Consider the following 27974-nt stretch of genomic DNA (forward strand, 5'->3'; position numbering starts at 1 on the left):
AGTACCGGTAATGGTCCAGACGACAAAGAGTTCCATAAAAATTCTGTATTTGTAATTTATTAATTACCTCATGAGCAAGAACCAAGTATACATGACACCATTCTTTTCTCTATACTTTCCCCCATATCGCTTGACTATTACTAAAAGCTAGTAACTCCCTCCCTCTATATTTTCAATTTGGTGGACAGGTTGTGAATTGGTTCATTGCATCTGATTGTTCCGCAAGGGCATGGATCTGTGCTCAAGTGTCCCACCTCTGGTCAACAAACCAGGACCTCCTTGCAACCTCTATTATGGTTAACTGTAACTCCCATGCTTTAACACATCACTGAGGATACATTAATGACTATGATCAGGGTCCCGTTTCACAAAGCTCTCGCAAGCCTAAGATCTCGTAACTATTCTCGTAGCATCCGTATCTCATGTTACAGTGTAGGAGGCATAATGGCTACAAGAAAACTTACAAGATCTTTGGCTTACGAGACTTTTGTGAAACCAGGATGTAAAACCACATCATTAGCCTCGACACATCAACAGCATGGAGAATGCAACATCGATTTAATGTCAGAAATATTGCTATTTGCGGTAGTGGACAAAAACATTATCGAATCGATATCGTAAAGTACATTTCTCACCCGATTCAGCATTGGAAAAAGGGTGAACACCATACCTTTTTGATAATCAAGGAAAGGATAGTAACGAAAGGTGTCTGCATCCGATTAGCAGTGGCCATGACCTTTTCAATAACTCGAGGGCAGCTAATCTTAGTGTTTATGCAAGATATGGGAGTAGTTTTCCCTTGCACATAATGCTGTTGCAGTAAAATCTGCCATGCCCAAATACAATGTATGTTATGATGTGACAGCGCAGATCTCCACATATATTTCTTTTCGTTCATAGTTGTGTCAATGACTTTGTCATGGTTTATCATTACAATAATCTACAGTTGGATAACATACAAAATTATGTTTCTTTCTGACGAGAGACAAGAGTTTTAATCTATGCATTTTAAATGTAACACAAGTATTCTTCAAACAGAAAAATACACTTGCTGAGGCATGTGAAATTTGCGGATGAAAGAAAAATAATTATCAACAAAATAGCGTAAAGTAGTTAACATACTGTGGATAAGTATTTAACAACACATACAACACACACGGAATAATATCGTTTTCATATTTCAATGTCATGCATTTTCCACAACGCTCCCACAGTCATATCACCCTTTCATGTCTTTACAAATGGGATATATTTGGGATTTTACTCCAAATAACACCGGCCAGATGCCAAACTCAGATTCACCGACAGCCACTGACAAATCATGGTACATTTAGGTGTTGTATCATCAGGAAATTTGTTTATAATTTATGTTACCTTTTAATTTTCATGATTATTAGGTCAATAACTCAAAACCCAATGATATTAATGTATTTGTATTTCAATATTTTCATAAAACGTCATACTTCTGTGGTTGCAGTATCACATTCTTAGTTCATAAATGATGTTAGAATGTAGAAAAATTAGAGAATAACCCACGAGGTACGAGTTATCATACATGTTATCTTCCACGTTATCATTACAAAGATTCGTGTGTTTTTTTGTTTCTTTGTTTGCTTGCTTTGTTTCCTTGAAAATTCTGCAAGATCCAATTAGGGAAGGTTTGTCAGTTGTGTGCAGTAACCAGTTTCAAGTTTTATTTGCGCAGCATGCTATGCTCACTTGCAGACAACTGTAGACAGGAGTCAAGTTTAAGAAATTTCTACCTCCAACGTTGAAGGGTTCCATCTTAGTTAAGACTGCGATCTTAAATCCATGCTGTCTTAAGATTGTTTTTCTTCAAGTGGATTAGGGCAATTATATGGTGATTGTAAAGCTGATTGTAGGGTCTAATATTGATTGTAAATAAGATTGCTCTGTGCAAGTGGGCACAGGGCTTCCTACTGACCAAATGTCAAACCTCCATCTGAATCACACATCAGTCTGGTACTATCTCCAGGAACTTACTTATTGTGTAGTCAAACCTCCTGGCTAGATACCACTTCAGACTATGGATCCTGTTCAGATCTCAGAACTTTAAGAGAGGGAAACCTCAAAAAAAGCCTCTTCCACTTTGAGCAGAAACTGCAGCATGACTGAAATACATACTGGTTAAAGCAGATTCAAACTTAGGTCACTCACCACTCGCTCCCAATTTCCCAAACTGACTATTGGAATAAACACGAAATACCAGAACACCAATCTCTGCCAAAATGAAATTTATTTATTTACTCCAAAAATATGTTTTCATAAAAATAAATACATTTTGAATGCTAATATTATGCAGCAACAGTGTCATTTATTTTAAACAATTTCATCATTAAAAATCAAAAGTGGCCTCCACCACCCCATACAGCCACGCCTTCTCCACCAAAATATAGAACTAGAAGTAAGAATGACCATGGTAGTTACAACATGCAGTCTGAACATTGTTGTCATACTTACCATGAGGATTACACATGCTCTGTTTGCCTTAACATGGTGACATTCAAACAAAGTATCACATTAAAACAAGAAAAAAGACCTAATTTTCTAAATAAACACCAGAGATTTATTATGACTGAATGCTTCTCGCAATGAAGCCAGTTCAAAGACAGATCATTATCTATTATCAGCAAAAAAAAGACATTTTTCATGAAAGGTGACCTTCACCTCTTCAAAAAGGCAAAAACATATTGTGCCATGCTAGCACTACCTGGCAAAAATTGCATCTATCATTGCAGAAGCTTCATGTCAAATGCAACTATTTTCCAAAAGCATTTTGGCATGTACCACTGTTTCCAAATTTGCAGGTACATTTGCAAAAGCCTTGTGGCAACTGCTGGTTTATCCACTTCATACCACCTGTCATCAACAATTCGGCTCTATACTGACTGGAGCCCTCCAGCAACAAGTAGTGACAATATCCTTGCCCTGTAGCTGGCACCGACCATCTGTTATTGTGTCCACACTCATCCACTTCATTCCACCTTGCACCAACAATAGTATTGTGGTTTATCCAGAATGGTGCCCTTCAGCATCGTGTATTGACTCCTGGTCCATGCACTTCATACCCCTTTTGCAACAACAGCAGCTTTTGAGGGTCATCCAGACTGGTGCCCTTCAGCATCATGTCCTGGCCATGTAGTTGGCACCCACCATCTTGGATTGTGTCCTGGTCCATACACTTCATTCCCCCTTGCAACAACAGCAGGTATTGGGGGTCATCCAGACTGGTGCCGTTCAGGAACAAGTATGGCCATGTAGTGGCCATGTGGCTGGCACCCATCATATTCAAATTGTGTCCACACCCTTCCACTTTATTTCTACCTGTGAAGGTCCCAGGGTAGAACAGGTCTTCAGCAACCCATTCTTGCCACAAAGGCGAATATGCTGGTCGTAAGAGGCGACTAACGGGATTGGGTGGTCAGACTCGCTGACTAGGTTGACACATGTCATCGGTTCCCAATTGCACAGATTGATGCTCATGTAGTTGATCACTGGATTGTCTGGTCTAGACTCGATTATTTACAGACCGCCGCCATATAGCTTGCATGTGGCGTAAAACTAAACTCACTCACTCCACTTTATTTCACCAACAATAGTATTGGGGGTTACCCTGACTGGAGCCTTTCAGCATCATGCACTGCCATGTCCTGGCCATGTGACTGGCACCCACCACCTTTTACTGCGTCCACATCATTCCACTTCATTCCACCTTGCACCAACTATAGCACAGTGGCGTATCCAGACTGGTGCCCAGCAAATACTGTCATGTAGTGGCCATGTGGCTGGCACCCACTATCTTGGATTGTGTTCATACTCTTCCACTTCATCCCACCTTGCACCAACAATAGTATTGTAGTTTATCCAGACTGCATCATGTTCTGCCATGGCCTGGCCATGTAGTTGGCACCTACCATCTTGGATTGTGTCCTGGTCCATCTACTTCATTCCCCCTTGCAACAACAGCAGCTTTCGCTGGTCATCCAGACTGGTGCCTTTCAGCAGCGGCCATGTCCTGGCCATGTCGCTGGCACCCGCAATATTGGGGTTTGTGTCCACACCCTTCCACTGTCTTTCACCTTGCACCAAAAAAATGGGATTGGGTTCCATTCACACTGGAGCCTTTCAACAAGTATTGACAGGTCCTGCTCATGCAGCTGGCACACACCATCTGTTATTGTGTCCATCTACTTCATTTTACTTTACAACAATAACAGCTGCTTCTCAGGTACACCCAGATTGGTGCCCTTCAGCAAACAAGTATCGCCATGTCCTGGCCATGTGGTTTGAGCCCACCATCTATTATTGTGTCCACACCCCTCCACTTCATTTTACTTTGTACCAACAGTAGTATAGTGGTTTATCCAGATTTGTGCCCTTCATCATATCCTGGCCATGTGGTCTGAGCCCGCCATTCAATTTGTAAGATAAACAAAGCATAGTAACTGCAATGGACAGAATATTTAAATTCTAGTTGCGCATCATTAAGTTTGAGGGAAGCAGCATGCAGAATTGTCGAAATCTGACTTCTACTTCTAAAGAGTTTGAAGAATAGCGAGAATTATTCAAGTTTTTGTATGCCTATGTCGTTTGAAAGAGAAGTAACTGTGAACAGTAGAAAATGTGAAGACATTGGCATATCTCTCTATGACAGTGATATTAAATTATCCTGTTCATTGTAACTGATGCCATCAACTTGTATAATCCTGTTCTCAGACATCATAAAGAAACATGCTCTTGAGAATACACAGATGGTGAAGGTGATGAAAATGAGTGAGATAAAATGCTCAAAACCTCACTTTTCACCTGGGCAGCATTCTCTTCCCACAGAGGTTACATGTCATATCTTCCTAAGTAACCTCTGTTCTAATACGACCCTTTCATGGTGCGAATATTCAAGACTCGTGATTGGAGGCAATCAGATTTAGTAGTGCAATCAGCGACCTTGTTTCAAAAGTGATCGTTCGTAAGATCTCGGTAATTTCCAGATGCATCGTGAAAACTAGAACCTCTTCCCAAGCGCGATACTCAAATGTTTCTTCTAGACAGAACTCAGTCATGTCATTTTTGTTTCTCCACATTGCTTGCATTTGTCAAGTTGAATCTAGGCCAATGTAACACATGTTCTGATTGGACAGAAAAAAGGGCAGTAAATCTGCTGCCATATTTTGCCGCTAGGGGATTTTATGAGAACCGCGAAATATGGCCGTATTAGAACAGAGGTTCGTAGGAAGATATGACAAGTAACCTCTGTGGGAAGAGAATACCTGGGCAGTAGTTGCAATTATTTGCCAAACATAAACATAAGAATGCAAAGAAACACTGCTCAGGATCATTTGATACTATACATGCATAAATTTGTAATTAAAGCAAAGTAAGTCAGTTTGAGTCCAATTTTTGGTGTGGTGCCATTCTTGATGAGTTGAGAAGGCACAGTAATGAAGAAAGAGTCTGTTTTAACAGAAAACCTGAAATATCCTCAAATATGATTGTTGAATGAAATGTATTTGAAAGAGCAGATGACTCTTTGGGAGTTCCTGAAAAGAATAGAACAGTGAAAGGGTCAGTAAGACAGGCAACAGCCAGATCCCTGTTCTGGGACAGAAAAATGGAACTGACATGGAATTCATGTAACATCCATTTAGGTTACTACACCTGGAACATAGTTTGGTCTAATGTGAAAACAATTATTTGAGTTGATGTCAGGGTTCATAGCAAGAAAGTCCCTGCAAAGTTCCAGAAAAGTTCACTATTACCCATGGAATAAATAATGCAAGAAATCTAGATGTAGAAGTCCAAAAGTACCCTGAAATATGGAAACTGACCATATTATAGAAATGACAAAACAGCATTTAGAAATGTTGAAACAGTTGGTCAATGGTCTTCATTCCCGACATGCCAATCCAAATGCATAAAAAGGTAATTCTCAAACGAAAATACCCTGTTTGTAGTCTTCTGTAGTTTCGTAATGATTAAGTCATAAAATTATATACAGACTGATGTATTAAAAAAAACGTTTTATTCATTGTGATGTCTGTAGACAGGATTTAAAGCTGAAAGGAATAGGCTATGAGGATGGATTCACAGAAATCTTCATCAACAGATGTCTCGCTGATTACTTCTGACAGGCTGTATTTACTGCTCATAGAAATGGGTCTGAAGATGGTGGAATCTAAATCCCGGGCTAATGAGGTCTGGCTGATTGTTGATTGATTAGGAAGACTGCATTCAGAAAGACGCCCAGAGATGGAATCATCAAGTTGTGTATCCACGGAGGTTTCACTAATTGATGCTTGACTGAGGCTGCATTCACTGTAAATGGAAACAGATATGTTTGTGGAATCATCAAGTCTTCTCTTCAGTGATGTCTGGCTGATTGATACTTGATTATCTAGACTGGATTGGGAAAGAAGCCCTGAGGTGGATTCATCAAGATGTGTATCCAGGGAAGTTTGACTGAGTGTTGCTTGATCAAGACTGCATTCACTGAAAATTGAAACGGGCATGTCCATGTATTCGTCAAGCCTTCTCTTCTGTGACATTTGGCTGATTGTTCTTTGACTGAAGCTGGAATCACTGCAAATTGGCAGAGGCCTGAAAATACATCCATCATGGTTGCTGTCCAATGAGGTCTGACTCAGTGTTCCTAGATCTTGGCTGGAATCACTACAAACTTGCAGAGGCCTGAAAATGCATCCTTCAAGATCGCTGTCCAGTGAGGTCTGACTCGGTGTTCCTTGATCAAAGCTGGAATCACTACAAATAGGCAGAGGCCCAAAAATACATCCATCAAGGTTGATGTCCAATGAGGTCTGACTCAGTGTTCCTAGATCTTGGCTGGAATCACTACAAACTTGCAGAGGCCTGAAAATGCATCCATCAAGATCGCTGTCCAGTGAGGTCTGACTCGGTGTTCCTTGATCAAAGCTGGAATCACTACAAATAGGCAGAGGCCTAAAAATACATCCATCAAGGTTGATGTCCAATGAGGTCTGACTCAGTGTTCCTAGATCTTGGCTGGAATCACTACAAACTTGCAGAGGCCAGAAAATGCATCCATCAAGATCGCTGTCCAGTGAGGTCTGACTCGGTGTTCCTTGATCAAAGCTGGAATCACTACAAATAGGCAGAGGCCTAAAAATACATCCATCAAGGTTGCTGTCCAGTGAGGTCTGGGTGAGTGATTCTTGAACAAGGTGGCATTCACTGGAAATGGAAAGAGGCATGTTCATAGATTCATCAGGTATTCTCTTCGGAGAGGTCTGGCTGACTGTTGCTGGATGTAGGCTGCATTCAGTGCTGTGGAAAATAAGCCTGCAAGTGGAATCATAGAAGTGTCCACCAACCAAGGTCTGGCTGTGACGTGATTCACTGCAGACACTCACAGACATGAAATGAGGTGATGAGCATGAAGATGTAAACTCTCCACTGACTAAGGTTTGGCATAAACCTGGCATGGTGCTGGGAGGGAGAGATACATCACTTGTGCCAGCAAACATACTTGCACTGGTACCTGCTGGATGGGATATACCACTTGGGCTGAAGAACATTCCTGCAACTGTGCTACCATGGAGGGACATATCACTTAGGTCTGCAAATGTACTAGTACCTGCTGGATGAGATATAATTTCACTTTGGCTGAGGACCACACTTGCACTGGTGTCACCTGGGAGGGGCATATCTCTGGGGTGGGGCAATATAGGTCTGCTCACTACAAAACCCAAGGAAGTATAATTATTAGTGCCAGCAGAGTGAGGATATTCTGAAGAAAAAACACCAACAGTAGGACTCATAATACCATCATCCTGAATATACATATCTTCGCTTGAGATACAAGGTGGGAATGATAGAGGTTGTTCATAATGTTCAAGGACGCTAGTGCGGAAGACTGAGGATCTGGGGGTGGGACGTGTTGGGCTTGTGTTGCTAAGACTGGAGGGGAGGACAGCAAAAGTGTCAGGGCAGGAGGGACTGTCCAGATTCACCCAACTCTCACTGGGACACAGCATCTTGTGCTTCTGAAGTATCAATTATGGATATACTTAGATTTTTTTTTCACAAAATGGGAGATATACTGGTATTGATAGACTTGTACAAGCATTGCTGCATTTGTTTATTTGAATACTTTACATTGCATCTTTATAGGGGGTCATTGCTAGTGACAAATGGTCTTGGGCAACTTCATGATTTTAGTAACTTTGGATCGAACATATACCCCTGTAGTGTACATTTATTTAACATGGTGAATACCCATGTTTAGGTTTGGAACTTGATTTGGATTTCTGAGCCAGAGGTAATGTGTGTTGTTAAGGTCATAATACCTGTACAGTTGATCTTTACACCACTGATCAAAGTGAAACACAGGATATACTGTAGAATCCAGATAATACTCCAAGCTGGTCAGGAACCTGTCATCAATGTATATATGAAATTAATCTTCATAACTTCTCCATTTTATATCAGAGTTAACAGAGTGGGGATTATTTTACATTAAACTCAGATATATGTTTTCTAGTCATCATTAAATATATTATGGTGTTGCTATCTACCAACTGTTAACAGTGATAGGCCACAAAGAAATGCCTGGAATCCTAAAGTGAACGTTACCTTGCCTTGAACACTTTTTATTTATATTCAATACATTCTTTAATTGGCTGTATGTAATACATTATGTAATTAATAACAGAGAGGTGACCAGTGATCACCCTTAAATCCAACCAGTATTTCCACTAGTTTAGGTGCAATTATTCCCCTAAATCATTTAGTGTGGGTTTGTGTTATGGAATACTGACATGGAACATCAGCAGAGATAAGCAGAGCAAATCTACAGGAATTATGGTACAGTTACAGAATACCGGATACCTTGTGTCATGTCACCCTAAACCTACTGCAACCCTAAATCTTTCCCTAACCCTGAACCAAACTCTAACCCCAACACAAACCCTAAACCTTACCCTAACTCTAATCTTAACTAAACGTAAACTTGTTTGCTTTCAAAAATGGCAGAAGGTATCCGGTATTCTGTAATTTTGCCAGAATTATTTCTGTATGGTCTTAGTTTCAATTATTAGTGCTTTGTAATCATTCTCAATTCCTCAAACTACACAAATCTGCAGTGGCTTGAAAATATCGTAATATGGTTTACATTCTGCACCAAATCATTTGTCTGTTTGCTCAAAAATGTCACTTTCAAGTTTTTAAAAACAGTTTTATTAATTTCCAGTAGACGTTTTCATTTGCTGAAATCACGACCATTTTAGCCCTCACGCCACCACTTTCAGTCGAACTTGTAATGTATAGATCTACCTTGCTTGGCAATGCTTGCAATGCTTAATTCGTCTCGATCTTCGAATGTTGGATAGCTTTTATCGTTGAGTTGAGACGTTCATAATATTACATCATAAATACATGATCAGAATTTAGGTCAGTTATGGACGTCAAAACAGTCTGGGTGGTTCTAGTATGAACGGATATACTCATAATTTTTGTGGAACAATCGGGAACGTTAAAGTGTATACAACTAAACACTACACACAAGGGAAAACAATTCAAAATAGGCCTCAAATAGTTAGGTTTTTACTGGTTGTCAAGGATGTCCTGTTTTGTTTACTGTGCGAGAAAGACAAATTTGAAAGCCTTGCGCAAATAAACAAACTGTTTATGCACACAATAACATCTACAAACCTAACTGCAGTGGTTAGAAGACACTTGAACCCAAAATGGTCGATGAAATCTGTTGAAAACACAACTTTGACAGCAGCGATACGCTCTTGTAAACAAGAATCGTATAAGAGCCGGGGGTTAACTCGGCAACCGTTGCCCTAGCAACACCTGAAATATTTTTGCTTTTGTGAAGACTTTTAGTATTTGCAATATGGATATGTGATTTTAGCATTAGGAAAAACACAATAAATGTAAAACCGTACACTGAAGATAAAATATATCTGGAAGATCCCAACGCTGCGTCAACTTTATAACGTGTAGAGACGGAGCCTAGTTTAATCGCCATTTCACGAACTTTGTAAATTGTTAAAATGATCAGAAAAAAGCGGTCCTCCCTTGGGAATTTTTATAGATTAGATGCTCTCATATGCATCTTCCTGCTTTCCGGGGGTAAAACGGGCACTTTTGTATTAACAATTATTTTTTTCCCGGTACCTTTCGCCATTGTTTTTCAAGTTTTTAAAAAGGTTTCTTTGTTCCAAATTGAAGCTGGTACATACTGTTCTGAACTAACCTTTGTATTACTTAATTCAGTTGACACGTTAAGGCGACACACAAATTATATTTTATATGCTGTAATCTTCAGAATGTTAAACCAGACATGTATGAACATTTGTACAGTGGCCTGGTGGTTAACACATTAGACTTGCGATCCAAAGTGCTAGCTGTTCTAATCCAGAGCTGAGACCAGAGTAATGACAAAATCTTGCCAAATTTAATCAATAAATATACTCTTAAAAACTGTTTATACAGTTTATACACTTAAGGTTCAGTAATACAGGGCAGTCACGAAGAAAATGAACATGAAAATGAATGAAAGTCACAAATGTGTTCCAAGGTCAAGGTCGCAGGAAAGTCAGTGTCTTGTGCGGCCACCATTAGCATCAATGGTTGCTTAGCATCGGCGTCTCATAGACTGGATCTGATTCCGGGTGGAGTGCCTGGGAATGAGTTGGTAATCTCCCATGAAGACCACAAACAGAGCAGGCCATTGAATGTCGAAACTGATTTTTGACTCCATTGTACACTTTCAACTCTAAATGTATTTCCTCCAATCTGTCTTCCTAGGCAGACAGTGCATGGACTCGGCATTAAATGTGTGCTTCTAAATATGTGCAGCATTGCTAGACAGTTAGACATTTAGTGCTCATTTTTGTACATGATTTTGTTGTCAATGTTTGTTTGTACATTGTGTATTCGGTGTTTTGTATGTTATTCGTTATTTCACCTATCATGTCTTTTGGAGTCGTGTGGATTGATGCAATCTTTTTTCTCATTAAGTCTTTTGTTTGTTAATTACCATGAGGTATTGCACAATATACCTTCAGTTTAATGGGTTCCGGGTAGTCGATGTCCTTGTACTGGATTCCTTGTAATCATACGTAATTAGGAGTATCATTTAGGTACCGAACATCTGTCAGACAGGTTGTCCGCAATCTTTGAGGTTGGTTGCGGTGGGGTAAATGACACTTAAACGAGTGTTACAAAAAACTTTGATGTACAAAAGGTAATGTGTAGAAATATTTTGGGGGTCATGATTCGGGGATTTGACAATACAAAGGATATAGGCATGGCCATTCTTCGGACCAAAATCTTTCTGATATTTTCGTTTATCAAAGACAGTGACATACAATGAATAAAAATATGTGCCTACGCGTGAAGAAAACTCAACGCGAAACACTTGTAGCTTTTCACGACACGTACGTCATGGCGATCAGATTCATTATATATGTTTTCTTCAAAAGTTTGTTTTAAACACTTGCCTGTCTGGGCGACCGTCCTAGTAGTAATTGTAGAAGACAGTTTACATCATTCATACTTAAGACACAGATTATGACTACTCGAGAGTAGTTTTACGCCGCTTTTAGCATTATTCAAGCAATATGACAATGGGGAACAACAAATATAAGCCTCACACATCGTATCCATATGGCAGATCGAATCAGGGTGATCTGGGGTGTGAGCGAACGCTTTCCCACAACCTTCACAGATGTTAAATGAAAAATGAATATGTCCGGCCGTGAAAAGCAAGATTTAGCCTGAATATCAAACGGAAATATTGTAATACTTTACCGGAAGTTGGTCGCCGTCGGCTAGTACACTGCCCCTAAGAGTGACCACATGGGACTTGCTGTGTCTGGGAACTACCTTCTGAAGGAATGAATGGTGGGCAAGCACTTAGGTATGCCATCTCTATGACAGCATCATGCAGGGCATGCATGAAGGGGCCCTATCCACCTAAGCACCTAAATTTACTAGTCTAGTGCAGTCAGCATTGGGCCTACTGGGGATGTTGAGAAAAACTTGGGGGAGGAGGTGCACAGAGTGTACCAACCCTGCAACGACTGTACCGCCGGACCCAACCACCGAATCTACTCTACATGTAGTACCATTGGTGGGGAGCTACGCGGAAGGCGGAGACTCTGAGGAGCGACCATTAGACAAAACTCATCCCATCGGTCTCTAGGAAAAGCTGTGTACTGAAGTCTGTGTAGAAGCGAGTGTGGAGGGACGCAACACCAAAACCAAAGAGTGGCAGGAATACTGCGTGTGAAAGAATATGAGTCATGGAATCACACTTCTCGCGTATGCAGTTTTGTTTAATAACAGTAAGTGATGTAGTACATGAACACAAAATAACGATAAAGTAATAAGTGATCTTGCTCTTGCCCAGAAAAAGTAGTCACTGGCAAAAAGGAGAAATAGCCTGACTGATCAGCCAAAGTTTGAATTGAAGTTTGACCTCATGTGACTAAAACGACCATATGTGACTCCAGAGAACAATAAAACCCTAAATACAGGCCAAGCCTGTGACTGCCAACGTGACAATACCCATGAACTTATACACAATAAAGAAGCTACCCTATCTAAACTTTCCCACGAAACAGAATATTTGTGCAAGTGCTGAAGTTAACACAAGTATGTAAGGAAATACATGTTACATACTTGGGTTTTTGTAATTAAATATTTAGGTTTAAGTTGTTAACTTAAATCTGATTAAAATCGCTATGAGGTTTAAGACAACAGTATTATATCTGTATGTAACTAATCAACTTTAATCTTTAAAATTGGGCATGTATTTCACATCTCTGGGAATATGTTCGTATGACTTTTTAAGTAATTCACATATTTTTCAGGGAATTCATTCAAAATTCCACTAGGGGTATTCCAGTAAGGTTACACGAATATTCAGTCTGAGAAGTATTTTAAAGTTATTTTTGAGTTTCTGCTTTATGATTTAATGTAGCGTTTTATAAATAAATTCAATTTGCATGCCTTATGAAACAAATCTCATTTGTGATCATTAAAAAATTTTCAGAAATAAAATTGGATATAAAAGGTGAACATCTGCACACTAATAATTGCGCCAGAATATGTCTTTAACATATATATTTTTCTCATTCATAGTTGTATCCAGGAGGGTTTAATTGATTCCTTAAAATAAACAAGCAAAATTAATTCGCAATACAGGGTGTTTCGTGATACAAAGAACAACTGGTATTGAACAGGAATAGAGCTATCGTTCCTGTTTGCAGTAGTTCTGATGTCCCAACGCCAGCATCAAATCTATTCATACAGGAGCTTTTCGAGTCTTGTCCCGGAATAACACGTGAGGTCACGAATGTGGTTAGTTTACCGTTTGATGAAGGGGGATAACTCTAAAACGTTTTAAACGTGTTGTTGGCCTCACTTGCCCCATAACTTTCACTATGACACGGAAGGAAAATAGGAGAATATATAGTGTCTTGTTTAAATTGGCTGTTCTGTCAGCTGTCAGTGCTGATGTTTCCTGGGTGACTTGTGATAGCTGAAATGGAAGGTCAGATATTGCACTTTGTTGCTATTTTGTCCCCTCAAACTGCACATGGTGTTGCCTTCCATGATGTGACCCCAAGTTCAAGGCTGTTTAGCGTGTTTCGGCTCGAAACTTCCGGTGACCATTGTTGACATTGAAGACAAAATCTCGCTGGTCAACCCAGGGTGACGTTTTGCTGATTAAGTGACAAGAGCCAGGTTGGTCAGCATTGCAGCAGAACAACCAATGAACGATATTCATTATGGTGGAATGGCATGTCAGTAATGTCACTGTAGATAGCAAAGAAGGAAAATAATTGTGGTCTGAGGCCTGTTGTGGGTGTGTGTTTGACAACACCCTGGCGGCGAATATGGGCGGTATTCCAACGCCATCTTCACTTCTGTCAACTTCCATCAAGCCATGTGTAAAAATCGTAACATAACAGTTACAGGGTAAGTGTTTTAATTATTTTTGTTAGTCGCTCAAAGCCGCACCCAGCAATATTCCAGCTATATAGTGTATGGCGGTGGTGGCAAAATCACTGTATAATATAGTATATTTGATGTAACCTTACCCTGTCCAAAAGTAAACTGCTTTCAAAGTTGGTGGAAGGTGTCTAGTACAAATGTAGTCCGTAGTCTAACTGAAAATACTATTGTATTGATTGTTCCAAACCTCACAGGTTGAAAAGGTGGTGGAGGACTAGCTAGACAGACAGGTGCACCTTTTAAAGGGATTTGTTAATTCGATCAACCATGCAACTAAATCATTTATGAAATATGGAAAGAGTTATGAAATATGGAAAGAGGTGCCTCACTTTCAGAGTCAAGCACCTAATATCCAGCGCACAAAGTCTGCTGTCTAACCCACTCAGAGACCGCTGACCCGTGAAGGCCTCGGGTACAACAGGCCTTCAGCAATCCATGCTTACCTTGAAAGCCAACTATGCACATGCTTGTCATAAGAGGCGACTAACAGGAACAGCTTGGTGACTTGGTTGACGCGTCATCCATTCCCAACTGCGCAGATCAGTGCTCATGCTGTTGATCACTGGATTGTATAGTCCAGACTTGATTATTTACAGACCACTGCCATATAGCTGGAATATTGCTGTGTGCGGCGTAAAACTAAATTCATTCACTCAGACACCACTGCTTCCACCAAAAATATATACAATTCCAGTGAATAATCATGTTTGTTCATCAGCTCCATGAATGCCAAAAACTCAGACCTTTCTCTTTTAAATAGTACATGTAGTGCAGGACTAACTTGATCCACAGTCCAGTATTGGCAAGGAACTATTTAGTAACAAAGTGAGATGTACTGGCAGTATGGGTCAGATGTTGGAAAACATTCAGTAGGTATTTGAAGGTCTCACCAATGGTCTTCAAATGGTCAAAATCAAATCTGACAGTCAAACTGTAAACAAGTTTCAGCAGGAATATGAAACCAAATGGCATCATTGAGAAAGTTATATGATACAGAATAGATATCTCCACTTGTTGCCTGGAAGAAATTAAGTAGGCTTAGGATCTTGACTAGAAGGCTGTTGACAAATTTCCCCTTGCACACTTCGTATTATTTTCTTATTGTAGAATATTTATATAGTACACATATCCATGCAAATTTTGCTTTGCTTGCTTGGTATTTGTTTCGCTCTATCATTGGATGTCTGTCTCAGCATCACATTGTATTATCAGTCTCAACTGCCTGGGGAGTATACAACTCTTGCTGCCACTAGGTGCACCAAGTTTATTGTGGCTCTCTCATCCTACCGAGGTAACCAGTTCATAGCTGGGTGGACTGGGACACATAGTCACAGTACTTTGTCCAAGTTCACTGCATGTTGTTGTCTGCAAGTAGGTGTGTGCACATATTCATGTGGCCACCGTCTGGTAATATACCAACAGATTTGTTGGTTCTTTTAAGTGCACAGGGTTGTGTACTGCACACTAGGGGTTGTGACAACACGGAAAGAGTCTGCACACAAAGTCGACTACAAGGTTTTTAACCCCGGTCACAGGTGGGCTCGATTCTGACACCTCAACCTCACTGGATCTCTAGTCTGGCGCTGTAGCCAGCTTGCCCACCGCACCTCCCAAACACATGGTGGCCTACAGATTCAGACATATGTGTTTCAGACTTCTTTAGCTCCATTCAGCATTTCACACTTCCAAGAAAGTATATCAGCAATGCTGGGATTTAAAGGATGCAATTCCTGTGTCCTACACACAAAAATTGACAATTGATGCAGTGATATTTATTAGCACATCCACTGGGATGTAGAAAAAGTCAAGATACGTTTTGTAAAAATTTTGATCAAGTAACAATTTTGATCACTGAGGCTGCTACTAGCCAGATATCATTTGCAATTGAAATACAGTGACAATGTGATGATCATGCTACACAATACAATAACAGTAACTGAATTAAAACAATAACACAACATAGTATCATCACAATCATGGGACCACCAGTTAAGAGTGTGAGTCCTAAGGACACTCAAATACAGGTCGCAAGATTATATAAAATCCGTGGCAAATCTTCAAGGTCTGGAAGGTGTGGAGTTCAAGATAGATGATGATTATTCAATAGGTTCCTGATAGCTTAAGTTGGAGAATGGCCACTGGACTAGTGAGGGTGGGGATAACCTCGATATAGCAGCCATATAACACATTTCAAATCAATATTTTTTGTTAAGTAAAGATTTTGCAAAGTGAAAAGTTCCCTATAATAATGTCATCCTTTATACAGCAGAATGCATTTCCTGACATCCTTCTGCCTGTTTATGGTATTTGTTTTGACATCATGGACATTTGATAATGATTTATTGTAGTCCTAGACTGTTTTTCTCAGGTTGTGTTCTAATGTAATATGCAAGGATGACTGACTAGTTTCTGAGGTTCAAATCAAGAACTCATTATGAATTATTGACTGATGTTCAGATTATATGATGTCTTTTTTGTTAGTTTTGTATAATGAATTGAGTCTGTTTTGGTGTTGAAGCTTAGAAGTGCCTTAATAATTTACTGGACAGAAATAGTTAGGGATATTTGTAAATTTCAAAATAATGAATAATGATGTATTTATTCATTAAAATACTGATGAAATATCAGTCATAAATATACCAATATTCCAAAATTATTTTGTCCAGAGTTCATTGACCCTGTAGTCTGATCATGGTGTTCACTGAGGTACTCCAGAAAACAGAACTGTCAGATAAGCACTTTGAATCTTAGTAGCTAGAATTAGCTGATGAAAAGTCTCTCTTTATGGGTAAGTTGTTACCGACTGGATATGTCTTTGCTCCAAAGTTTATTTGTGGAAGGTTTGTATTTGAACTACATTTCCTGTTTTGATTGCCTGGGTTCTTGCAAGGTTCTTGGTTCTTTATTATAGTGGCAGCCACTCAAGTTATGATGCAGGTTAGCAAACCTGTATATACAAAGCATTTGCTGAGGAACTTGTCAGGGATCCAGCTAATTGTTTAACATGAGGAGTGCTCTTTATGATATTAGAGTACTGGGAAAGTTAGAGTACTGATTGGAATTGTTTTGTTTCATATATGCACCACAATGTTGCTACTCGAAGACTGTACACCATTGCTGTGGTGTCTATCTGCTACGTTTCCTGCTTTTTTCCTACTGTATGGTGCATATTTTTTATCCGTACACATGCTGATACAGTCCTTATGTAAAGCCCTGCTAGTACAATGATGTCACATTCCTTTCTTAGAGTCATGAGTACAATGTCATGATGTAATTAAGCCATCTAAAACAGGTAAGCGTATGCTTTGAGTTGTATATGCTTTGCATCCCTTTGCTAAGACTTCACGTCTTGATTCAGGGCTTCAATGCAAGTGAGGAAATGACTGACGTGGAGCCAGCTGCTTCCCCATCATCCGGTTGTTGACCTTTGCCGATGTTGCAGCTTTTCCTCATCCCCAATCTTCATGGCATCTGGGAGCAGTGGTCTGTCGCTTGCAAATGATTGTTCAGATGATAATTATTTTGTGTTACTTATGTGTTCAGGAAACCTGTGACTGTTTGGTCTCCTCCTGTGATGACCTTATTATGTGTTCAGGAAACCCGTGACTGTGGGTTTTCCTCCTGTGATACCCTCATTATGTGCCTGGGTTTGTCAGCATCGTGCGTGTTCTTCCCACAGGTTTCACCAAAATATCTCACATCTAAGAACAGTGTTTGCATTAAGTTGAACACAGAAACCTGCGTTTTCCATGAACAAAATTAATAACATGCAAAAAATATTTTGTGTGCATGTTTGGATGCATAGATTCTAATCTACTTTATTTTAAAAACTACCTTAAAACAGCAACATATGAAAAAACCAAGAAATTTCATGCACGTAAGGTCTTCACTACATATTTATGATTTTATTTCTGCACACATTCTTACAAAACCTACCACAAACACTGATCACTGTGAACTGTACTCCCACTGAGATGTACATATGTGATGTAACTGAAATAACAGTGTTCAAAATGACATTTTGCCAAACTCACTAAATGTTTCAAAATGCACTTTACTCAGGTAATCTTTGGCAACAGTTCACAGTATAAAACGAGAAAGTATCAACTGTCCCTATACATATATTAGAGGCTATTACTGTAGCAGAAATAACACCCTTTTCTCCCTTACTTCAGTGTGGTGATGTATATACCACACTATATATATATCTAGTCCTTCTATTTAAGGATCATAGGTATCAGTTTGTAGAACGCCTTGGAAGTACTTCTCTAATGTTTGGTAAAACACTGCACAAGAAACTGGGCTAATCCATCAACCTGCAGATGGAAATGACCTGACCTGGACTCACTTGCATAAAGCAATCGTAGTGCTACAGTGTTTGTAATTCCCATTCTCCAACATAGGTTTAAGATAGTCATAGCGCTAGGATGGCCTTGTGCAAGTGGGCCCTGCACATGACAACTGGTGGACGCTTGGTCAGGTTCTCAATTTGTTGTTAGTGTATCGTTATTCTCTGATGGATCATGTCACAGGTTTCTCTCATCCGGACACTGGACTGTGATTTCACTCCTATAGGAAATGGATCCAGGTGATTTTTTTCAACTTTATAGAACCTGTTCTGTTATTTGGCCAATTGTATCTATTTAACCCATCTGATTCTCTGTCTAACTCAGTGGTGTTAGTCATGCCAGTGTCTACCAGCCATTGTAAGGCTCAAATATCCACTTAAGGTTCTGTCAGAGTGTGAAGGCAAACTACAGCAGCTCATTCATTTGAAGGGAAGCTTAACAATACTCTTATATGTTGACATACACTCTGCAGGTTGACTGAAACACTAGTAAAATCAGAGTTGAAATCAATCAATCTATCACTCACTCGCTGACTATTGCAATAAACACAAGACAAATCAGTGCGTAAAATGAAGTTTATTAAAGTCCAAAAATATGTATTCCTAAACATAAATGCTTTTTTAATGTTAATATTATGCTGCAACAGTCGTCATTTATTTGAAAAGACCAAACAATTTCATCATTAAATACTAAAAGTGGCCTCCACCACCCCTTACAGCCACGCCTTCTCCACCAAAACATATCAGTAGAAGTAAGAATAACCATGGTATTTAGAGCAGTTCACACAGACAACATCCAGTCTGAACACTGTCATCTACTGTCATGTAGATTACACATTCTACCTCTAGAAGATCACATTTCAAACAAACTAATACATTAACACCAAGATAGAGATTAGTGTAGATAGTGTAGAACTTTACAGGCCATATCAGGTGATCTTGTTACAGGGGCATCTCTGAATGTTTTTACACGACACGCAGGTGCGTGACCATTGAGCTGTTATAAAATAGAGAGATTTGTGAAGTGATCTAACAACAAATTCATGTAATTGATTTCAGAATTAATCCTTTTTAACTAGGTTTAAGAGCAATGAAAATAGAGCGTGATTGAGCCGTGTTAATCCAGGTTAGCCAAGCGGTGACACGTGATTGAGCAATGACACCTGTATTGTTTTTGTGTTGTTGACTTACCTGAATAGAGTGTGTGATATATCTATATTATCACATGTTTTTATTCTCGCGTCATGAAGCCTGACGCGAAGTTCGCGAAAATTAAATTGTCGCGAAAATTTGGCTGTTTACAGTATTACTAACCAGATAGAAGAATGGTGTTGTCCCATGAGGTCTAAAATTATTGAGTTAGGTAGGTTCATTTCATTAGGTTATGTGGGACTTCATGAATGTTTTTATGGGATTACGGTGGATTATTGCTGGACTGGTCCATTACTGACCACAGAAGGGGTGAATCATAAGAAACATCAAAAAGCAAATATGATTGTGAAATATTAATTTTAACAGTGATATATCACATCTGTATAACTGGTTGTGGTTTTACTGGATAAGGGTGGATCAACTCCAGGAATCATAACAACATGTTATCATGTATTATGTTATCAAAACAAAATCTGTATCATTTAGCATATTATCACAGGTGACAAAGTGATATTGTTTATGTTTATTGTTATTCACTGTTCCCAAACACCAAGTAAGTGGGATACAGAGTCTGTGTACTCCAGAACAGTGCTAGTGCCAGTGAGTAGCTTAGTCTTGGCACGCAACAAGCCCTGGTCAACTGCTACAGTGATGCGTCCTTGCTGGTTCACATGGGTGACTTCCCTGTTGTGCCAGTCTTACTTCGGTCCTGGGCTGCTCATGCTTGATCAGCTGACAAAGTCAAATATGTTTGGGTGACACTTGGATAATGACGTACCCTACACTTTTGTTGTTGTTACATAGATTTACTCCTTCTCCTTGGGCACTATTGGCAATTGCATCTACCCACACATGCTCAACTTCCTCAAGTGGAACAAGAGGAAGAGCCTTGGCACGGGCTGCTAGCAAATGGAAGTCAGGGTCTTATTTGTTCAAGGAAGTAAGTCCAAAAGTCTGAATTCTTCTCCAAACAGCTTGCGCATAGTGGAAGAAACACCCATGAATCTTCACTCCCCTGAACACAGTAGTAACAGCACTAGCAGGAGCCTTCTCAAAGTCAATCTGGAAGAAGTCAGGATTCAGACGGAAGTTATGATGACTAGCTATATCCTGGATAAGCTGGAAGGCCCTAGTGTATGTAGCTTTGGTCTTGTTTGGCAGAAGGCACAAGACAAGAGGGTGTATCAGTCCATGAACTTGGATAATGTAGATCTGTAGGAAGAGTTTTGGTGATGTGTAGAATGTTCCATCACCATATATGACATCGGCTTCACAGACGTGTTCCAAGTTCATCCTTGTAGCAAAGATGAGAATTTGCTTCTTGGACCCATCATCTGTGACAAGGAAATCTTCTCCTGCATCAGTAGCCTTCCGCTCTCCATCCACCGGGATAGCCTGTCTTGTCTTGGGTAGATTGGGATGAGTCTTCTGCCTCTCTCATTACATAGCCGTCTTGACAGAATTAAGGACTGGAATATGCTGGAATCCATCCAAAGGGAAGTCATCAGGAATTTGTCTTCGTGCAGGAACTCCATCATGATAAATTGTTGAAATAGGGGTGGTCACAATTCTTGCCTGGTCCAGGAGTGTTCTTTTGAAGTTGTCTATGTTGAAGATGTTGGGTGGTGCTTCATGGTTGTGACCTGTTCCAATCTTCTGCAGGTGATCATGCATCTTGTGTGTGAATGGATCCTTTACAACATGACACTGTACATGTCCAGTAGCAGATGCCATATACCTGTCGGTTGACTTTAAACTTATGTCCTGAACAGTATGCAAGTCTCATTATTAAACTAATCCTAGGCGAGTGACCCTTGTCCACTGATCAGTGGCCTCTCCCACTCTTGTTTCACTCCCAAATTACTTCATTAATAAACTGTAATTAGGTCTTGTGGGATTTACTAGGTGTGAATTTTAGGCCTCACATACTGCAATCAGAAGAATATTTTTACAAAAGGTTACCTTCACCTCTGCTATAAGCCTAGAAAAATATATCCACACAAAATCGTCTAGATGTGATTCTTAAAGAAAATATCAATATGAAATGTCGACTTTGCAATGAATTTACAGGGACTGTCCTACACCTTGTCAGAGGATGCCCTTCCTTAGCGCAAACAGCATTTTTTAACATGATGTGGCTTGTTTGTTTCTATTGTCGTCATCACCAGGCCTGTGGCTTTGACTCCAAGGTCCATCCATGGTACAGTCCTGAACATGTTCCAGGGTGTCATGGAAAATGATGCTTTTAAAGTTCTGTGGAATAGGCCCATATGCAAGCTCCGAGGAATTCTTGCCAGCAAACCTGACCTTGTCCTTTTTGATACGCCAATGAATTCATATCACTGAATTTCCTCACTGTCCCTTTTGACAGCAATGTGATTTGCAAGATTCAGGAAAAGCATGGACCTTGCCTTTGAAATGTCTTGCTTGCATCCCAAGTACACTGTCATCCACTGTTCTCAGTGCCCATGGTTTATTACCAGAGCTGAAATCTTGGCACAGATGAGGAGAGTGCCTGGGTTGTCCACTGGGAGCACAGCCCTTCTGACGCTGGGTAATGCAGAAAGCTGCAGTACTGGGGAGTCTACATATTCTGTGGAAGGTTCTTGGTGGGTTTGACTTCCTGGGAAGTTAAAAATTGCTGTCTGAGTTACGTGTAGAGGGGCAATCCCTGTTGGAGTAATGCGGCATAGATTCATTGTGTATTCGGACTGATTGATTAAATCTAATTAATCTTCCTCAGGTGAATGCAGTATGTACTGCTTGACTGGCGGCTTGGTGTTTCCAGAGGCACTTTATGGTATGGGTAACGGCTTGGGTTGTAGATGCCGGTTTGGCCTGTGAGGTAGTGGGGCCGATCTTTTTCCAATACTCTGACGCATCAAGGTCAGATCCATGGGTGCGACAGATATGTGCCATGCTGTAGTCCTTGCAACTGTAATTTTTGGCGAAGATCATACAGGCATGTCTAGCATTGGTGTGTTTATGCATATGCCTTGTGAGAGCCACCTTCCTGGAAAATTTTGTCGGACATAGAGCTCAAGTGTATTTGGTAGTTTCCTTGATGGACGATTCTGAATGTCAGCTGTTTGTGACGTCACCTTGTGACATCAGGCTTTGATGTGTATATCGTGGACTACTTTACTTTTTCTGTAAAAACTGATAATGACATTTTTTCATGACACATGTGCAACTATGCTTAAGTGCAGAGCATGTTTGATTGTCTGGCGATTTAATTTTTAAAGTCCTCAGCTGTAAAAATGCCACATTTGAGAAATGCCACATTTGAGAAATGAGTTCATGACCATGTCCATTGAGATTTCATCTCATGATTCCTTGACCCATCTTACCACCTCATGAAGTGGAGCTCTCCGCACAGTGTTGGATTCAGTGAGTGAAGTTGTGTTCGCCATCCACCATCCTTCTGACCACTTTTTCTGAATGTTCATTTTTAACAAACATCCCCATAGTGTTTGGTTTAGTTCAGGGGTGTTTGGCATACATCATCCATTCTAAACACTTTTTGCGAACATTTGGTTTGAAATGCTTGTTCAATGACACATAGCTGTAGCTGTAGAAGCGATGTTCATCAACCAGGTGTAATGGCCTGTTGTGTCTTCCTTTCCACCAAGTGACTTGCATCCTCCAATACCACCTGGTCTCACAGACCACACACCATCAATCCATCTGTTCACCAAAGTCTCATCCATCCATCACTTGAGTATCACTCTGTTCGAAAACAATCATGAGCTTCAGTTTTGTTCCATCTGAAATACGTGCAAGCACTACAGTGAAATGTTGTTTTTCATTTCCCCTTGTTTTCACCAATATGATCTTAGCTCCCTTAACATTTACAGCATTTCATCCATATTCCCAATTTGTGATAGCTTGTAGCTGATTGCTTTTTGTTCCTTGATCACAAGTGCATAGAATAAATCCGCTTTCTTGTTCACTTGATCTGGAATTCTTCTCTCCCTTACGGCCAGATTCCTCCTGTCCTTGGAACATGAATACCAATGAGCAATGACGAGGGCAAGCTTCATTCTTCCTTCTTTGCCTTGTACATGGTTAGGGCTCAGTGACGAATTATATATAGATTAAGCTAAGTTTTTTCCAATATCCAACAGACAAGGATGTCTTTAATCTTAAGAAACATTTATATACTGCAATATAAGGTAGCAGATACTAAGTGTCAACTGAGGCAACTGCTGCTTACCAGCATAGGCAGCATATGTGGAAACTACCACTGCCTGGTGTTGCAACAGCATTGTGGAAGTGACCACTCAATTGCAAAAACTGCAGCTACCATTACAAAAACCACTCCCTTGCCAAATGGCAAATAATATCGCAACAGCACTGTGGCATGCTGCCACAGCCGTGTCAGAATTACATTTACTCTTGCAAATGGTTTTTCAGCCACCACCGTCAGGGTTAAATTGTGGCTATGGTTGCAAAACCTTGAACAGCTACTACTGACGGGGGCATGGTGTTTTTAGGCCAATATGTACATGGCAATTGGTTGCATCTTGGCTCCATCCAGACTGGGGCTCTACAGCAAAAAGTATGTGGCCATGTCCAGGCCATATAGCTGCACTGACTACATAGTATTGTGTCTGTGTTCTTCCACTTCATTCCACTTTGTGCCAATAATAAAATCTTGGATCCATCCATACTGACGACCTTCAGCAACAAGTATGTGGTTATGCCCTGACCATGTGGATGGAGCCCATCATCATGGATTGTGACTGTGCATCCTTCCACTTCATTCCTCTCTGCACCAAGAACAACATGTTGTTACTGATTAGTGATTACAGACACAAATCAGCCAAGCAGGAGTGCAAGTAAAGGAGACAGATTCACAAAACTTAACCTGAGACTGGGCAGTGGTTTTTGCAGTGTAAAAAAGAAAGGAAAAAAAATTTCACTGCAAAGAAAATGTTCTCAAGATCACTTGATAGTATTACACAAAATGCATTATGCTTTTCAACTATCAATGCTGCCTTCCTATACAACAGAAACAAGACAGAAAACATATATGGTCAGCGTAGTTAATCAGTAGATCAGTAATCTGGTGCTAAATTGCTTCATCGGTAAATGCCAGCTTCTTAAACTGCCTTAGTTTCACCAGTCTTCACTCTTGTCATTTGGTGTTCCCTTGCCAACCCTCCCTTGAATGATAAATAAGTACAAAAGGTTTCACCAGTACTGAACGAAGTAATGCCGGAGTTAAAATCAATCCTTATTTTGATCCTTCACCAGTTAACACATAATTAGTGGTTGAAACAAAGCAAGTCAGTGTGAGTCAATGTTCCTGCAAAGTTCACTATTACTCTGGGAATAAGTAATGCAAGAAATCGGGATGTAGAAATCTGAAAGAGCCCTGAAATGTGGAAACCAACCATATTTTAGAAATGTCAGAACAGCATTTAGTTTTGTTGAAATCGTTGGTCAGCAGACTTATTTCCCAACATGCCAATACAAATACACATAATCCTACAAAAAGAATAAAATTCTCTACAAACAGATGTATTTCAAAAACTTCTATTCATTCTGCCTGATACATGTTGACAGGATTTACAGCTGAAAGGAATAGGCTATGAGGATGGATTCACAGAAATCTTCACCAACAGATGTCTCGCTGATTACTTCTGACAGGCTGTATATACTGCTCATAGAAATGGGTCTGAAGATGGTTGAATCTAAATCCCCAGCTAATGAGGTCTGGCTGATTGTTGATTGATAAGTAAGACTGCATTCAGAAAGAGACCCAGAGATGGATTCGTCAAGTTGTGTATCCAGGGATGTCTGGCTGATTGATGCTTGACTAGGTAGACTGGTTTGGGAGAGAGGCCCAGAGATTGATCCATCAAGATGTGTATCCAGGGAGGTTTGACTGATAGATGCTTGATTGAGGCTACATTCACTGAAAATGGAAACAGACATGTTCGTGGAATCATCAAGTCTTCTCTTCAGTGTGGTCTGGCTGATTGTTGCTTGATCACGACTGCATTCACTGTAAATGAAAACAGGCATATTCATGGATCCATTAAGATGAGTATCCAGGGAGGTCTGACTCATTGTTGGTTGATCGAGGCTGCATTCAGAAAGAGGCCCAGGGGTGTACTGATCTTGACTGCAATCACTGGAAATGGAAACAGGCATGTTCATGGAATCATCACATCTTCTCTTAAGTGAGGTTTGGCTTAGTGTTCCTAGATCTAGGCTGCAGTCACTGCCAATCGGCAAAGGCCTGAAAATGTATCCATCAAGATCACTATGCAACGAGGTCTGGCTGAGTGATCTTTGATCTAGGCTGGAATCACTACAAACTGGCAGAGGCCTGAAAACACATTCAGCAAGATCTCCATCCAATGAGGTCTGACTGAGTGTTCCTGGATGTAGGCTGGAATCACTACAAACTGGCAGAGGCCAGAAAATACATCCATGAAGATCGCTTTCCAATGAGGTCTGACTCAGTGTTCCTGGATCAAGGCTGGAATCAGTACAAATTGGCAGAGGCCTAAAAATACATCCATGAAGATCGCTGTCCAATGAGGTGTGACTGGGTGTTCCTGGATCTAGGCTGGAATCACTACAAATTGGCAGAGGCCTGAAAACACATTCAGCAAGATCTCCATCCAATGAGATCTGAGTGAGTGTTCCTGGATGTAGGCTGGAATCACTACAAACTTGCAGAGGCCTAAAAATACATCCATGAAGATGGCTTTCCAGTGAGGTCTGACTGTGTGTTCCTGGATGTAGGCTGGAATCACTACAAATCAGCAGATCGCTGTCCAACGAGGTCTGGCTGAGTGATCCTTGATCTAGGCTGCATTCACTGTAAACAGAAACAGGCATGTTCATAGATTCATGAGGTATTCTCTTCAATGAAGTCTGGCTGACAGTCGCTGTATGTATGCTGCATTCAGTGCTGTGGGAAATAAGCCTGCACGTGGAATCATACAAATGTCCACCAACTGAGGTCTGGCTGAGTCTTGATTCACTGCAGACAGTAAGAGGAGAGAATGAAGATACAATCTCTCTGCTAACTGAGGTTAAACCTGCCCCGGTGCTGCGTGGGAGAGACATATCTCTTGGACTGTGCAATACATCTGTAAATGTATTCCCTGGCAAGGGCAGGACACCTGGGTGGGGCAATATAGGTCTGCTCACTACAAAACCCAAAGACGTATAATTATTAGTGTGAGTAGAGTGAGGATATCCCGAACAAAAGAAACCAACAGTAGGACTGGTAATACCATCATCCTGACTATACAGATCCTCACTTGAGATACAAGGTGGGAATGATAGAGGTTGTTCATACTGTTCAAGGGTGCTAGTGCGGAAGACTGAGGATCGCGGGGTGGGATGTGTTGGGCTTGTGCTGCTAAGACTGGAGGGGAGGGGAGTAAGAGTGTCAGGGCACGAGGGATCATCCAGATTCATCCAACTCTCACTGGCACACAGCATCTTGTGCTTCTGAAGTATCAATTACGGATATATTTTGATTTTTTCACAAAATGGGAGATATACTGGCATTGGTAGACTTGTACAAGCATTGCTACAGTTGTTTAAATGGATACCTTGCATCTTTATACAGGGACATTGCAAGTGACAAATGGTCTTGGCAACATGTTTTTGGCAACTTTGGATCGAAGTTATTCTGTATGTCTTGAGTGAAAGACAATCAGTCAGTAACCCTGCCTTGATGAATGTAAAAGTTAGTGTACTTGTATTGGACATGGGGAATGCTCATGTTTAGGGTTGGAACTTGGTTTGGAATTCTGAGCCAGAGATAATGTGTGTTGTTAAGGTCATAATACCTGTACAGTTGATCTTTACACCACTGATCAAAGTGAAACACAGGATATACTGTAGAATCCAGGTAATACTCCAAGCTGGTCAGGAACCTGTCAACAATGTATATATGAAATTAATTTCCATGACATGTTAATGTCTCTTCAGTATTTAAAGATTAGATTTAATTTCCTAAACATAGATGTTTTGTAAATATTGACCATATTTTCATGTTTCAGTGTAAAAAGTTAGAAAATGGAAAGAAGGTATGGTCAATAAAAACACATGTACTCCAAATGAGAGAAATATCCTTTTGAAACTACTATAACTTTCAAAATTAAATAATCTTTTTTCCTCAATTCCATCACCCCCAGATGAAATGATAGATAAATTTAGTTAAATGTGTTTCAAATTTGTATGGAAAGACAAACTAGATAAAATTTTAAAGAGATGTATTAGCTATGTCACCTGAATATGGGGGAATTTGTGTCCCACTCATTATTTATACACATAAAATATTATGGATATAGAGATTATACGTATTACAGCAGCTGCAAATGAAAAGCATTAGTTGAATACTGGTTACCTAACTACAAATGACTTTGGTTAGCTGGTCCTGTGTATGTAGAAAATTACATAAAACCTTACA

The 27974-nt window shown here is 40.2% G+C and overlaps 2 protein-coding genes across 2 annotated transcripts; both read right to left on the reverse strand.

Annotated features, from left to right (window-relative positions):
• Positions 1-6068: 6068 nt before the first annotated feature.
• LOC137287800 (clumping factor A-like) lies at positions 6069-8030 on the reverse strand. The gene is made up of 2 exons (XM_067820189.1): positions 7837-8030; positions 6069-7227 (listed from the first exon to the last, which is right to left on the reverse strand). The coding sequence occupies exons 1-2, from the start codon at positions 8028-8030 to the stop codon at positions 6069-6071; spliced, it is 1353 nt and encodes a 450-aa protein (XP_067676290.1).
• A 17072-nt stretch (positions 8031-25102) lies between these two features.
• Positions 25103-26998, reverse strand: LOC137287801 (uncharacterized). Its single transcript, XM_067820190.1, has 3 exons — positions 26805-26998; positions 25653-25778; positions 25103-25532 (listed from the first exon to the last, which is right to left on the reverse strand). The coding sequence occupies exons 1-3, from the start codon at positions 26996-26998 to the stop codon at positions 25103-25105; spliced, it is 750 nt and encodes a 249-aa protein (XP_067676291.1).
• Positions 26999-27974: the final 976 nt, after the last annotated feature.

Source organism: Haliotis asinina, chromosome 6, assembly GCF_037392515.1.
Source record: "Haliotis asinina isolate JCU_RB_2024 chromosome 6, JCU_Hal_asi_v2, whole genome shotgun sequence".
Classification (NCBI taxonomy): domain Eukaryota; kingdom Metazoa; phylum Mollusca; class Gastropoda; order Lepetellida; family Haliotidae; genus Haliotis; species Haliotis asinina.